The 15,652-nt window shown below is 42.5% G+C and overlaps 1 protein-coding gene across 2 annotated transcripts in view; it reads left to right on the top strand.

Moving 5' to 3' along the window:
• Positions 1-252: 252 nt before the first annotated feature.
• Positions 253-15,652, top strand: part of kcnh1a (potassium voltage-gated channel, subfamily H (eag-related), member 1a) — a 121,481-nt gene continuing 106,081 nt past the window's right edge. Inside the window, exons 1-2 of one of the 2 annotated variants that reach the window (XM_083544593.1) lie at positions 253-520; positions 10,984-11,107. In XM_083544593.1, the coding sequence (XP_083400719.1) occupies positions 448-520; positions 10,984-11,107 (197 nt within the window). In that variant the 5' untranslated portion in view covers positions 253-447. The remainder of the gene's footprint in view (positions 521-10,983; positions 11,108-15,652) is intronic. The other variant, XM_083544594.1, reaches the window with a different exon arrangement.

Genomic DNA, 15,652 nt, shown 5'->3' with positions numbered 1-15,652 from the left:
TGACTAAGGGGGAACGAGAGACAGGATATACAGTGTGTATGTATGTATGTATATATATATATATATATATATATATATATATATATATATATATATATATATATATATATATATATATATATATATATATATACATACATACATGTGTGTGTGTGTATATATATATATATATATATATATATATATATATATATATATATATATATATACATACATACATACATACATACAAACACACACACACCCACACACACACATAGCCGCGGGTGCTGTAAGAAGAGGTGGAAGCAGGTGCGCACGGAGCGACGGACGGCACCGGAGCAGTTACTGCGCGTGCTGATCCTGTGTGGTACATCCTCGTCAAAGAGAAGCAAAAATAGAATTAAGTATGCAATAACAAAAGAAGAGAAAAAATAATCAGAGTGGAGAGGATTGCAAGCCGCGACGATGGCCGGGGGTCGGAGGGGGCTTGTGGCACCTCAAAACACTTTTCTGGAAAATATTGTGAGGAGATCGAATGGTAAGAAACAAGAGCATGATATCTCTCTCTCTCTCTCTCTCTCTCTCTCTCTCTCATTCTCTCATTCTCATTCTCTCACTCACACACACAGACACACACACACACAGAGCATTGTTTGCTGTTTTAATCAGGATACATATGTACACATGGATACAATCTACTACATTTATTTGAATTATAAATAAATGTAAAATAAGGACCCATTAATTTAAATAAAATCTCTTAACAGCTGTAAAGTGTCAGGGACCACAGTAATGTTATCATGTTATGGTAATGTTACAGTACTATATTGTTATTATACATAATGTTACAGTAATATTACATTTATGTTTCAGTACTATACAGTTGTTACTATTAATGTTAAACAAAACTGAACAGATTTACAAACAACAATTGATCTTTAACTAACTATCAGTTTATATTGTATTAGCTACTAGATCAGTCATAAACTAAATGCACATTATAAGGAGCAGTGGTGGGCGGTCAGGGTCAGCAAAGCTTCTCTGCTGCCCTAAACAAAATCAAAAGCACTGACGTACATTTCCAACCTAAATTTTTAATTTGTCCTATGAAATTGTATTAATTTATTCCCAACAGTTTATTTTCTTCATTTCGTAGTGTTTCTCTCGGCTGCACTGCTTCCAGTACGTGTATGTGGATGTTAGATTATTTTTGTCCAATCAGATTACAGCCTCTATGTGCTGTCATGTCAATCTTATCTGCCCAGAGCCTTCAAAATCAGTACTGCTGGCGTTTTACCATAGAGAATATAACCAACTTCCCGTGGGCTCACCACCTGCAGGAGGGACCATAAGGGACCGGTGCTGAGAGGATTGGGCAGCAGTCGAAGGCAGGGGCCTTGACAGCCAGATCCCTGGACACGGAGAAGTGTCCGAGGAATCTGCTTATACTGCTGCCCCTGCGACCCGAATTACGGATAAGCGGGAGAAGGTGTATGAATGAATGAATATAACCAACAGATCTGTTTCCCTAACCAATCAGATTTCATATTCGCCTCACAGGGCAGCTCGCTGGCCCAGAATAGCGTCAGCATTGTTCCGTCCTCTGATTGGTTGTTTAGAGGGAAACTGTTACAGCCGAGTTCGACTGGTAAAACACGTGTGTAGCTTTGCACACGTTAATACATCTGAGTTAGACTTTTTTATGCCTAAGGAAGAGAAATTTATTTGGTCTCAGACACTTAAAAATCCATTTAGAAGAAAAGCTAGACATAGTGAGGAGGTCACCAACCCCGAAGCTAGTTAGCGTGTCTCAGCTCAGGAAAGGGTTTGTTCTCCACTTCCAGACCAGTGAATATGAGCAGTACCACTGGATTACAGCCTCTGGGGGGGCGCTGCACAATATGGGTCCACATCTCTGGTGAGTATGTTGGATTTTGTTTACATTTGAATGTTTTTGTCATGTTATTAGACAAATATTGATTGTGAACTGCTCCAGATGTTGTAGGTGCACAGTTGTGGTTGTAGTGTAGAGGTTTGGAGTGTAACTGGGTTTCTTGCTTTACTAAAATGATTTTCACCTCCATATGTGAAATGTCTCTCTGTAATGCCACATGTTGTTATATTGTGTTTTTGTATTGAATTGATGGTTTCTATAATTGGGACGTGATAGTGGTGTATTAAGAGGTGGATTAAGTCGAGTACGTCCCCACTGGAATTGATTTGGTCTCGGACATACTTAAAAATTCATTTAGAAGAAAAGCTAGACATGCTGAGGAGGTCACCAACCCCGAAGACGCAACATGACGCAAGCCATCAGGCTTGGCTTAGGTTCAGGTTAGCCATCAGGCTAACATGATGCAAGCCATCAGGCTCCTCAATACACAGAACTGAAAGGAAACTCTCGTGCGCGCGCACACACACACACCCACACACACACACACACACACACACACACACACTCACTGTGTGTTACTGAACTGTACAACCTGGACTTAACACTTAACACACACTCATTACTCATCTCAATCCATTCCATTATCATTTATTTATTATTATTTATACTTTACCGTACTACACTGTTTACCTGCTGTTTTTTGTACCTTTTACTGTATCGACACTCATATACTGTTTACATGCTGTCTTTTGCACTTCTTGACTGCTGCTGTTTTTTTGCACTACATTGTGTCTGTTTATATTCACTCCCGGGTATAGTTTTTACAGTTCTCCTCGCACAGTACTGTATAATCGAAGTATACAGTAGGTTTACTGGTCAGCGCTATATTGGGTTTTGTGTCTTGTCTTGTGTTGTCTGTCTGTACTGTCTGTCTGTACTGTTTTCCTCTGCACTGTTTGCACTAGGTTGGACTCGATGCACTTATGTAGCTTGTGTTGTGTTGTAGCTCTATGTTGTTGTTTAGTGTAGCACCAGGGTTCAGGAGGAACGTTGTCTCATTTTTACTGTGTACTGTGTACCACTGTGTATAGTAGAAATGACAATAAAAGCCTCTTGACTTGACTTGACTTGAAGGCCCAGGTACCAAATGCACAGCCCGCCAGTGATATGTGGAGAATATGTAAAAGTGTTACCTTCCCTGCACATTACAGTGTTTTTGTTATTGTAGTGATGTTAATATTTTTGTTACTATATTATATAGTACCAATACGTTATGTGGTAAAGAACTATTAAGGTAAATTACTGCATGTATTTAAAAACAACTATTTGTGCTGCTTTTTTATCTCTGTTTACAGCACAAAAACAATAAATTTTCCTGATGTTAAAAGGGACTGTGACATTGCTACATTACATCATAGTGTCAGGGAGCGAATGAACAGGAGGCGGAAGCCGGAGTACAGCTCACTTGGGTTTAATCACGAGTGTGAGAGAGAGAGAGAGAGAGAGAGAGAGAGACACACACACACACACACACACACACACACACACACACACACACACACACACAGCAGTCCTTAGGAGTCCAAAGAGGGATATTCATGGTACGCCCTGGAGGGGCGAGGTCCATACAGTCCAAGAATGAACGCACAGGAAGATAGGGGTATCCGGAGTGTGCTTTGGGGAGAAAGCGCAGCCGCGGAGAGAGTGTAGAGTCCGGAAGGAAAGGAACGCATAAGGATACGTACAACAGCACATAACAACAAACACATACAATAACGGACAAAGGAGTGAGTGTGGGTAAGGGGGCGGCACTTGATGCCCCAAACCCACAGATGTCCGGTGGGCCAGGGCACTCGGAGGAGGGTCCCGGTGTCTGTCCAGGGTCGAAGGGGACACGGTTAGAGGCGGAGCGACAACCCCGGTGGAAAGACCTAGGATGGAACCACCCCCTTAGTGGAGGTCCAAAACGGAGCGCAGTTCACCAGGCCAGGAATAGAGCGAAACCATCGGCGAAGACCGGAGACGGAGAGACGTCTTCAGCGGCGACCGGGGACAGAGAGACGCCTTCAGCGGAGACCGGCGGCGGAGAGACGCTTCTGGCATAGGACAGGGACCAAGCTGCGCCCGTAGCGGAGTCCAGAGGCTGAGCGACCTCCATGGCAGAGACCAGAGGCCGAGCGACGCCCTCGGCGTCAATCAGGGGCGGAGTGACACCCACTGTGGAGGTCTGGAGCGGAGTGATGTCCAGCACGAAGGACTGGAGCAGAGCGATGTCCACCACAGAAACCCGGAACGTAGCGATGCCTTCGGCGGAGATCTGGAACAAAAGGGGCACCCACAATGGAGGTCAGGAGCACAGTGACACCTTCGGCAGGGCTTTGAGCTGTAACGACACCTTCAGAGGAACTTCGGGAGTGTTTTTTTTCCTCTGAGGGACCTGGAAGAGAGACGTCATCTGGAGTGGGACTCGGAGACGCCTTCAGGGGAGCTCAGAGGCAAGCCGTCGCCATCGGGGGAGCTCAGAGGCGAGCCGTCGTCATCGGGGAGCTCAGAGGTGAGACATCACCTTCATGAGAGCTTGGGAGCGAGACGTCGTCTCCGGAGGAGCTCAGAGGCGAGACGTCGCCTTCCGGGGAACCTGGAGGCGAGCCATTGCCCTGTGAGGAACCTCGCGGCATGACTCCGCCTTCCAGTTTACTTTGACGCCCGACCTTTTGATGAGCCTGGAGGCAAGACAGGCCTTCCGGAAGGGTTTGGTGGTGACATTTTGTCCGAGTCACGGCCTACGGCGGTACGACCACCTTCTTGCGACCAGGCGGCGGTGCGACATTCTCTATGCGGTCAAGTGGCAGTTCGGCGTCCCTTTCGCGACCAGGTGACGATGTAACGGCGGGACACTGGAGCCGAGTGGAGTGCTCTGAGGAGCCCTGGAGCGGAGTGGAGCGCTCCTGGAAACTCCGGGGCGGCGCATCTACAGGAACCACGGAACAGGGCAGAGCGCTCGTGGAAACCCTGAAGCGGAGCTAAGCGCTCGTGGAAACCCTGGAGCGGAGCGGAGCTCTCCCGGAAACTCTGGAGCAGAACAGAGCTCTCCTGGAAACTCAGGGGCGGAATGCTCGGCGGAGCACTGGAGCGGAGCCCTCCCGGAATCGAGGGGGTTAGGGTTAGGGTGAATCCGCCGAAGTCATTCCGAACATCCCCGTGAGAAGCCCAATGAAGTGGGTGCACAAGCTGAAATCGCCTCCAAATGCGCGCCACAGCTTACTGGCGAGAGAGAGAGAGTCCACAGACAGGAGAGAGAGGTGGAGCGCAATTTTAGCGATTTCGGTTGTGTAAAAGGAAGGGTAGAAATCCATATATTCACCAATGCTCCATATAAATCTGCTCCACTCTGCCATATTGCCGTAAAAGTGAGTCGGGAATACCATCATACTCTCTGGGGGGCATTGCGCAGCTGCGCTTGCATGTTCCTGAGCCGGCGAGGATGAATCGCGAGGAGCGCCAGCGAGCTTCCGGGTGTAATCTGAAACGAAGCTCGGTTGCTGCTTCATCGTGGCAGAGCGAAACCTCCCCTTGTCCCAGTGGGTCTTGCTGTGACTGATCGGGTCACGCGGAGAACACGGTGATAACCCGATCATGTTTTTAAAGGTCAGTTATTCTGTCAGGGAGCGAATGAACGGGAGGCGGAAGCCGGAGTACGCTCACTCGGGTTTAATCACGAGAGTGAGAGAAAGAGATACACACAAACACACACGGTAGTCCTTAGGAGTCCAAAGAGGTATATCCATGGTACGCCCTGGAGGGGCGAGGTCCACACAGTCCAAGAATGAACACACAGGAAGATAGGGGTATCCGGGGTGCGCTTTGGGGAGAAAGTGCAGCCGCGGAGAGAGTGTAGATTCCAGAAGTAAAGGACCGCATAAGGATACGTACAACAGCACATAAACACATATAATAATGGACAAAGGAGTGAGTGTGGGTGAGGGGCTTATGTAGGAGCGGGACTGAGTGATAATGAGCCCCAGGTGTGCGTGATCAATCCGGAAGCTCCAGAGAGAGCGGAGGCATGACAGCCACCAAAGGGGGCGTGGCAGGTGGATTCCTGACACATAGAAGCTGAAGGAAATGGAGAAAATAAGGCAAATAAGACTCTATTCTAAAATAATATATTTTACATAGGTGCAGTTTGTGTGTTGTGCTGCAGAATTTACAAAATGTTAATTTCAGAAACAGCTTAAAACAAAATCAAATTACAGGGTTGCACAGTATGTACATTTAACTTCGGTGGCCGAAAAGTGCAAAACAAATTAACAAATCCAAAAACACAACGACAAGTCAGACAAACCGAAAAGGTTGGTATAGTTGTGAATAGAACCTTACCGATCATTGGACTAAACACCTGTCATTCAAGATATACAGGAAGTATGAAATCTTATAACTTTGTTTCTTGTACATGTGTAAAGTACTTTAAACTTTTTTTTTATTATTTGTATTAGTGCACTTTTAAATATAAAAAACAACAGAAATAAACATTGGCAAGCAAGGAAAAATTCAAAGCTACTTTGAGGAAGGACATTCATATGCAGTAAAGATAATAAAGATTAGTTTGTACACTTTTGCACATACGTTCCAACTTTCTCCTGCTGCAGACTGTTACTTTAGACGCTTTATGGTCTGATATCCATAACTGGCATCACCCAAAGGTTCCCAATCTAAAAACTTTCACTGGAATTACATTATCTTTGGACTTGTAATGAACAATAACAAAGACGACTTTCTTGTTTATAATATACTTCTAATGGGAAAATTTTATATACAAAATCGAAATACTTAAAAGTGAAACCAACAGGTTTTTTTGCATTTTATAATGAGTTTATTCCTTTCACAAAAGCCCTTAAAGTGATTTAAAAAGAAAAATGCAATGAATGACTTTTTTTTACTTTAATTTTATTATTATTATTATTATAAATTATATTTATTTATCAATTCTTTTCCCTCTTTCCCCTAAATATATGTGTATATATTTGTATTTTCATGCACCTGTTCTGTGTATTGTAATGTAAATTGTATTTGTACTTGACCTTTTCCTGTTTGTCTGAATTCTCGTTGTGTTTTCGGATTTGTTAATGTGTTTCGTGCAACGATTCAGACAAACCGGAAAAGGTAGGTATAGTTTGTGAAACTTACATTGGACAAGACACCTGTCATTTAAGATATACAGGTGAATGACAGGTGTCTCGTCCAATGATGACATTTTCCGGTTTGTCTGACTTGTCGTTGTGTTTTCAGGTTTGTTAATTTGTTTTCGGATTTGTTTTTTTGTTTTTGCATTTGTTTTTGTTTTTTTCGGATTTGTTAGTGTTTTTCACTTCTCGGCCACCATATTTAACATATTTTTGTGTCAAGCGAGGTGGTTATAGTATATCTAAACCATAAAATAAAGAACCTTTCAGTTGCAAGTTATTTTTGGCAGTAATATTTAGTTGCATAGATCTTTTTTGAGCTGAAAGGTAATTGATCTCCCATTTGTACTCACTATTTCTTATCACAGGTTCAGTGTATTCTAGTACACTTTTATCTATAATGTAAACACAGCATTAAATAAAAAGGTACTGTTCAGACCCTTGTCATTTTAAGACTGGATTCTTTTGAGTGCCTTTGAGTGACATTCAACCTCAGCAACTGATCCAGATTTTAGCTGCATGACTCTTTTTTTTCTGCTCTCTTCCACTGGCTTCCTGTAGCTGCTGCACCAGATTTAAAACACTGATGCTCACCATTAAAAATAAAAAAATAAAACCAGACCAACAAATTTCAGTCACTAGCACTGTTCAAACAATGTCCAAAGATCTACCTCTTCCATATGTACATAAAATAGCAATTACACACAAAAAAATAATAATTTGAAAAAACAAAATATATATTTTCCCCCTTTTTTCATATCGAAATACATTATATTTCCTTTTAGACTAAAGGTATTCTAGTCTATGGATCAATGTTCAGGATTTATTTACTACCTTCAAAGCATTTATGCATGTCACTCTGGATAAGGGAATCTGCTGAATGCTATAAATATGTAAATGTACAGAGTTTATTTTCAAAAAGCCCTTTAATTTAACCCTTTATTCTTTGTTTTCTCTTTAACTTTTCAGCTTGAACATTATCACGTAGACAGACAGGTATAGACCACATGAAGAAATACAGTACACTTCCTCTTTAATCCATCTTTACAATCAGTGATCTGATGTTCTGTACCAATTTCTGTTCATTTACAGAGCTTAACTCGTCAAAATTATACAGCTAAAGAAAAAATCAAATGCAAAAATTAATGAATCCTTGTAAAAAAAAAAACTTTGGCATGGAAAGTTTATCTTTTTGGCTTTTCCCTACATAGTGAAGTGTGTGTATATATATGAAAGTATTAGTTAGGGCAAAACTGTGTGTGATGACCATCTGTCAGGGAACCACTGGACACACCTTCGCTCAGCACCCAGCACGCTCACAGCGCCCACTTACTATTTACCATCAACTGTTTCCCATCATCTCTCCCCCTACTTAAGGCCCTCACTCATCATCAGTTCTACAGTGCATTCTGGAGATCATTCATGGACTATCCATTCTATGGACATTACCCTTTTCCTGGTTCTATTACGGACTACACCCGTTTTCCAGTACAGTTACTTCCTAACTTTTTGTATTCTGTTTAAAGACTCGTTTTAGTTACTTCGGTTGCGGCTGCTTGATACCAGCCTGATTGAAGAACGGACCTAAAAAGAAAGGAAAAGCACTACCTCGATGGATCCACAATCCACTTCCATTTCGGATCCCATCAAGAAGCTCACCACAGCTCTCCAAGAGGCTTTTGCGCCGAACGCCACGAGCCGGGCTTTGCAACCTTCTCCAGCAGCCCGATGGCTCTCCCGGCTTCATATTCCAGAGAGGCGGCAGAGTGAATTGGCTTCCATCACCTTGCGATCCAAGATGGTGCAGTTCCCAAACCAGGCAGTGATGCAGCTGCTCAAGATGCTCTCAATGGTCCATCTGTAGAATGTTGCCAGGATGGGGGAGGGAGATGGGCTTTCCTCAGCCTTCTCAGGAAGTAGAGATGCTGCTGGGCTTTTTTGGTGATGGAGCTGGTGTTGAGTGACCAGGTGAGATTATCCGCCAAGTGAACACCAAGAAATATGGTGCTCTTGACGATCACCACGGAGGATCCATTGATGTTCAGTGAAGAATGGTCACTCTGTGTTCTTCTGAAGTAAACAACCATCTCTTTAGTTTTGTCAACGTTCAGAGACAGGTTGTTGGTTTCACACCAGGCTGTTAACTGTTGCACCTCCTTTCTGTATGCTGACTCATCGTTCTTGCTGATGAACTGCGAACTTAATGATGTGATTTGAGCTGTGCATTGCTACACAGTCGTAAATCAGCAGAGTCAACAGCAGTGGACTGAGCACACAGCCCTGAGGTGCCCCAGTGCTCAGTGTGCTGGTGCTGGAGATGTTGTTTCCAATCCGGACTGACTGAGGGTCCCCAGTCAGGAAGTCCAGGATTCAGTTGCAGAGAGAAGTGTTCAGGCCCAGTAGATTCAGCTTCTCAATCAGGTGCTAAGGGATGATCGTGTTGAATGCTGAGTTGAAGTCTATTAACAGCATCCGTACATAAGAGTCCTTTTTGTCTAGGTGGGTGAGTGCTAGATGAAGGGTTGTGGAGATGGCATCTTCTGTGGACCGGTTTGGACGATACGCGAACTGCATGGGGTCCAGTGCGGGTGGAAGCTGGGTCTTGATGTGCCTCATGACCTCTCGAAGCACTTTATCACGATGGTTGTGAGCGCAATGGGATGATAGTCATTGAGGCAAGAGACTGTAGACTTCTGCATGGGAACGATGGTGGTCTTCTTGAGGCAAGTGGGAACAATGGCGCTGTTTAGGGAGATGTTGAAGATGTCTGTGAAAACAGCCGCTAGCTGTTGTGCACATTCCCTGAGCACTCTGCCAGGAATGTTGTCTGGTCCAGCAGACTTCCGTGGGTTAATTCTGCAAAGAGTTTTCCTTACTTCAGCTGTGGTTAGACAGAGCACCTTGTCACTGGGACTCTGCACCTCGAACCGGGCATAGAAGTCGTTTAGCGCATCTGGGAGGGAGGTGTCACGGTCACAAGCAGGTGATGTCATCTTGTAGTTTGTGATTGCCTGGATGTTCTGCCACATGCGCAGAGTGTCTCCGCTGTCCTGGAAGTGGCCATGAATTCTCTTGGCGTGTACGCGCTTCTCTGATGGCACGGGAGAGTTTGGCCCTTGCTATATTTAGGGCCATGTTGTCCCCTGCTCTGAAGGCAGAGTCTCTTGTTTTTAGCAGCGCACGCACCTTGGCGGTCATCCACGGCTTCTGGTTGGAGCATGTAGTGATGGTCTTGGAGATGTTCACGTCATCAATGCACTTGGCGATGTAGCTGGTCACTGTTGACGTGTATAACTCCAAGTTGATGAAATTGCCGTTGGTTGCAGCTTTAATGAACATTCCTAAAATTGTCTTTCCACTGTATGTATCCATTTTCTCTATCACCCATTCTACCATGCACTCACTCATTCACCCAATCCTTTACCAAGCAATACCTATTTTATTTCTCTTAGCCATTCACCCATCCACAAATCCACTTATTCACCTGTGCATCTGATCACACATACTTCTGTCCATCAATCCATATGTCCATCTATCTATCCATCTGTCCATTTACCCCTAATAGTACAGTTCTGAAAGAGAACAAACCTGGTATAACAATTAAGTGGAGTGTAATTATTTGGTTATTTATTTAGATTATTTAGATTTTATTCTGACAGAATGTTTTAATTTAACAAGTTGTTATTTGTATTTTTAAACTTTTTTATATATATATTTTCCACTGATAAGGAATAAGGAATTTACCTGATTGCAGGAGTAATTTTACTAACAGCTCTATTTGACTGGACATCATCTCTTTGATAATGGTTTTAAAGATGCAGTGTTATTGCTCGTTTAACTTTGAGAAAAATATTGCAATTGCAAGCTTAGTCAGTAACACATGTACCTGGTCCTTCTTTCTCTTTCTTGTATATATTTCCACAGATACAAACTTTGTGCTGGGAAATGCTCAGATTGTGGACTGGCCTATTGTCTACAGTAATGATGGATTCTGTAAATTGTCTGGATACCACCGTGCTGAAGTCATGCAAAAGAGCAGCACCTGCAGGTAGCAGAATGTGAATATTTATTCACTGCAGGGCTGGGCAAAGATACATCAAAATGTATTTTCAAATAAAACTTTACAGGTATCATAATAAACTACAATATATAGCAGCTACACCATATATCAAAATAAACTACTACATTTTTGTATTTTAAAAATACAAAAAAAAACTTTTACAACCTTCTATTAATGGATCTGTTTGATCTGTTCCTTCACCGACTTAGTTAAGTAAACAATGTTTGATAACAACAGTCATGCAATAAATCTGACACATGCAGGCAGTTAACAGATCAAATATTCTCATACAATATCCCAGTGATTTCCCAGATTTAGGTTAGCTTTAAAGTAACCTATAAGTTAATGTTAAACAGTTTGCCAAGGTTATCCTAATTTAATTTGGCTGCGCCACGCCCCTCCGAGAGCACGGAGGGATTCGAGAGTACTGAATTTGGACGAATTTTTATGGCGCTTCGCGAATATGTGGAGGTAAATTTTTCCCAATTCCCCCTCGGAACGAGCCAAAATGGCTTTCTGCATTTCCCTCCTGGCTGGTGACGCTCTCCAAGTTCCCCACATGGCGACGGCTCATCCCCAGGCTCCACAGAAGGCGATGTCTGGCCCCCCCAGTTCTCCTCAGGGCTTCGTCTCGTCCCCAAGTCTCCCTGAAGGCGTCGGCTCGTCCCCAAGTCTCCCTGAAGGCGTCGGCTTGTCCCCAAGTCTCCCTGAAGGCGTCGGCTCGCCCCCAGGTTCCCCGCAGGGTGACGTCTTGCCTCCAGGTTCCACGCAGGGCGATGGATCGCCTCCAGGTTGCCCGCAGGGAATCACAGGCAGTCGGTTCTTGAATGTCATGTTGGTGATATCCTGTGGATCCTCAACTGCCAGCCTTCCCTGCTGGTTCTGTCTTTTGATTCTGGTCTCCGAGGATTACTCGTTTGGTTTGGAGTTTACTTCCATTGGATATTTCTTTCCCGTTTGTGGATTATTCATCCCGAGCAGATACATTTAGTTGGTGATTCTTCTTGATTTGTGTGTGTGTATTTTCATTTCAATAAACAATGATTGAGATACTTCCGCTTCCGCGTCATCCGCCTGACAATGTCAAACAATTAATTCATTAGAAGACAAATGATGGAACCTGCATTGATAGAATTTATGTGTCATTCAAAATCATGATCCTACTAAACAGTTACTTCAATTAGGGTACAATATTCAGCAAACAAATATTTATTTATCAATCACTTCACACCTATTTGAAAGTCATGTTTTTTTTTTATTTTACTATTCACAACAGACATTGTCTCAAAGCAGCTTTACAGAATTTAAGAGTTAAAGAAATCAATGTGTCAATTTATCCGTGAAATATTTTAGCATTTCAACAATTAATTATCAATTTGAAAGATGGCAGCCTTCATGTTTCTTACCTACAACACCTTCCTCCAAATGGATACATTTTCAGTATGGTTAGGATTAAGGGCCGCATCTTTATGATGTCAAAACTACAAAACATAATAGAATATTAGATGTCAAAATCGCTGACTATAAACAAAATTATTACCAACCAGGAATTTAAAATAATGTATTTGACAGAAACGTGGATTAAACCGAATGAATACGTTCCATTAAATGAAGCGACCCCGTCTAAAATGGCAGAGGAGGCGGAGTCGCAGCTATTTATAATAATAATCTAAGCGTCACACAAAGAACTAAACACAAATGTAAAAGTTCTTTACACCAACATTAAATATTTAGTGCCTAAAAGTAGGTCCAGTCAGTCAATTCCACTAATTATTATTTATAGACCCCCAGGGGGCCGACTCTGATTTTCTCATAGAATTTGCTTCTTTAGACAAAGTATTAATTGTTGGTGACTTTAAAATTTATTTTGATCATCAGGGAGACTCAGTTGTGTCAAGCACTGCACTTACATGCACACCATCTATAGGTCGTAATAGTAATGATTTCATGAGCTTTTTTATAATAAAGTTGAAAACATAAGGCAAGAAATGCAGATAATTTAAATAAATCCAAAGTATTTTATAAATAACCCTGTAGACAGCAGTGTAATTATAATAGATAATCAATTACAAAGTTTTACTCCTATTTAAGAGAATTACTTAATTTCATTTATTTCCTCATCAAAATCATCAACCTGCATTCTTGATCCCTCGTCTACAAGTTTCCTCAAACAGATCATTCCAGAGGTAATTGAACCTGTTTTCAAAATAATAAACTCTTCCACTAGCACTGGTTTTGTACGTAAATCCTTCAAACTGCAGTTATTAACCCCCTAATTAAGAAAACTGACCTTCACCCTGTCAGCTGTCCAACTACAGTCCAATATCAAACCTCCCCTTTATCTCCAAGATTCTAGAAAAGGTTGTAGCACAGCAGTTCTGCTCACATCTACTGAGGAATAACATTTTTTAAATATATCAGTCAGGTTTTCATCATAGCACAGAGATGGTGCTAGTTAAGGTGGTAAATGACCTGTTATTGGCCTCTGATCAGGTTTTTGTCTCCTTACTTGTTTTGCTCAACCTCAGTGCAGCTTTTGACAGCATTGATCATAATCTTCTGCTTGCAAGACTTGAGAACGTTGTTGGAATAAAGGGAACAGCTCTCTCCTGGCTCAGGTCTTATTTGACTGATCGCTATCAGTTTGTTGATGTAAATAGTGAGTTCTCCACTCTCTCTGAGGTAAAGTTTGGTGTTCCGCAAGGATCTGTCTTAGATCCATTGCTTCTCCCTTTATATCCGCTGTCTCTGTGTGAAATTATACATAAACATGGTATTAGCTTCCATTGCTATGCTGATGATACACAGCTGTATATTTCAGCAAAGCCAGATGAGAGAGATCAGGTCTCTCAGATAAGATGGAATAACTTTTATTAGAACCACATGCAGCTAGAAGTAAACTTTCTGATTCCATAGCATCTCTGGATGGTGTTTTTATCTCGGTGTGTACAGCAAGTCTTTTCTTCGAGGCTCACGTGAATAATATTACCAGGATCGCCTTCTTTCACCTTAGAAATATTGCTTAAATTAGAAATATGATGTCGTTACAGGATGCAGAAAAACTAGTTGGTTACATTTAGATTAGACTACTGTAATGCTTTGTTCTGAAATAAGCTTCATTTAATTCAGAATGCAGCAGCAAGAGTCCTCACTAGATCTAGAAAATATGAGCACATCAGCCCTGTTTTAATCATCTACACTGCTCCCAATTACATCTCACACTGATTATAAAATACTACTACTGACGTATAAAGCACTTAACGCTTTCACGCCAAAGTATCTCAGTGAACTTCTGTACCAATATGATCCTCCACACCTACTTAGATCAAAAGGTGCAGGCTATTTGTTGGTACCTCAAATAATGAAGACTACAGCAGGGGGCTGATCTTTCTCTAATAAATCCCCACAGTTATGGAACAGCCTTCCAATCAGTGTTCAGGACTCAGACACAGTCTAAGTGTTCAAGTCAAGGCTGAAAGTCTTTCATCAGTAGATTTTTCTCAGGTAAAGGAGCAGATTTACATTTACATTTACATTTGCGGCATTTAGCAGACGCCCTTATCCAGAGCGAAGTACAAAAGTGCTTTGAGTCTCTAGTAATGAATAAATCTACACTGGTACGCAAGATTACAAACTTAATATAAATATAACCCTGGAATTCTACAAACTTGGAAAGTGCTAATTTAAGTGTTTCAGGAAGAGGTAGGTCTTCAGTCGTCGCTTGAAGATAGTCAGGGACTCCACTGTACAGACATCTAGGGTAAGTTCATTCCACCACCTTGGTGCCAGAACAGAGAAGAGCCTTGAAGTGTACTTAACTCTCATTCTGAGAGAAAGTGGTACCAGTCGAGCAGTGCTGGATGATCTCAGTCATTGTCCATAGTTACCCCAAGGTTATGCGCAGTGGCTGAAGGGGAGAGCAGAGAGTCATGAAGTGTTATTTGGAGATCTTGACCTGGAGATGAATCGCCTGGGATGACCAGCAGTTCTGTTTTGCTGGGCTTGAGTTTTAGTTGGTGAGCACCCATCCATGAACATATGTCTGTCAAGCATGCTGAGATCTGAGCGGAAGCTGTGGTATCTGATGGAGGGAAAGAAAAGATTAGTTGCGTGTCATCTGCAAGCAGTGATAAGAAAACCCATGTGAGGATATGACTTCACCAATAGAGTGGGTATAGAGGGAGCAGATCTGGCGGGAACATGGATATCGAATGTTTGGTGTACTGGGATATTTGGATGCTGTCGTCCCCTCACTCTCACATGTTCACTCAGGTTTGTTGATGGTGGTGTGGTGGCTCATCTCAGAGATCCCTCATGTCTGTTACCTTCTGGTTCTCCCTTTTAGTTATGCTGCCAAAGCGAGTCTTGCCAGAGTCCCAACAGCACAGGGACATTAACTTTCATACAGCAAGGACACAATAATCCATATCCTTATCTTCCTGTCACCCCTGTTCTCTCTTCTCTCTCTCTCTCTCTTAGTCAAGTTAAACATGCTCCTGAGTTTCCAGTAACCTTTGTCCTGGTCTGCCTCTG

The sequence above is a fragment of the Silurus aristotelis genome, assembly GCF_946808225.1.
Source record: "Silurus aristotelis genome assembly, chromosome: 6".
Classification (NCBI taxonomy): domain Eukaryota; kingdom Metazoa; phylum Chordata; class Actinopteri; order Siluriformes; family Siluridae; genus Silurus; species Silurus aristotelis.
This window is presented reverse-complemented; position numbering and strand designations above follow the sequence as displayed.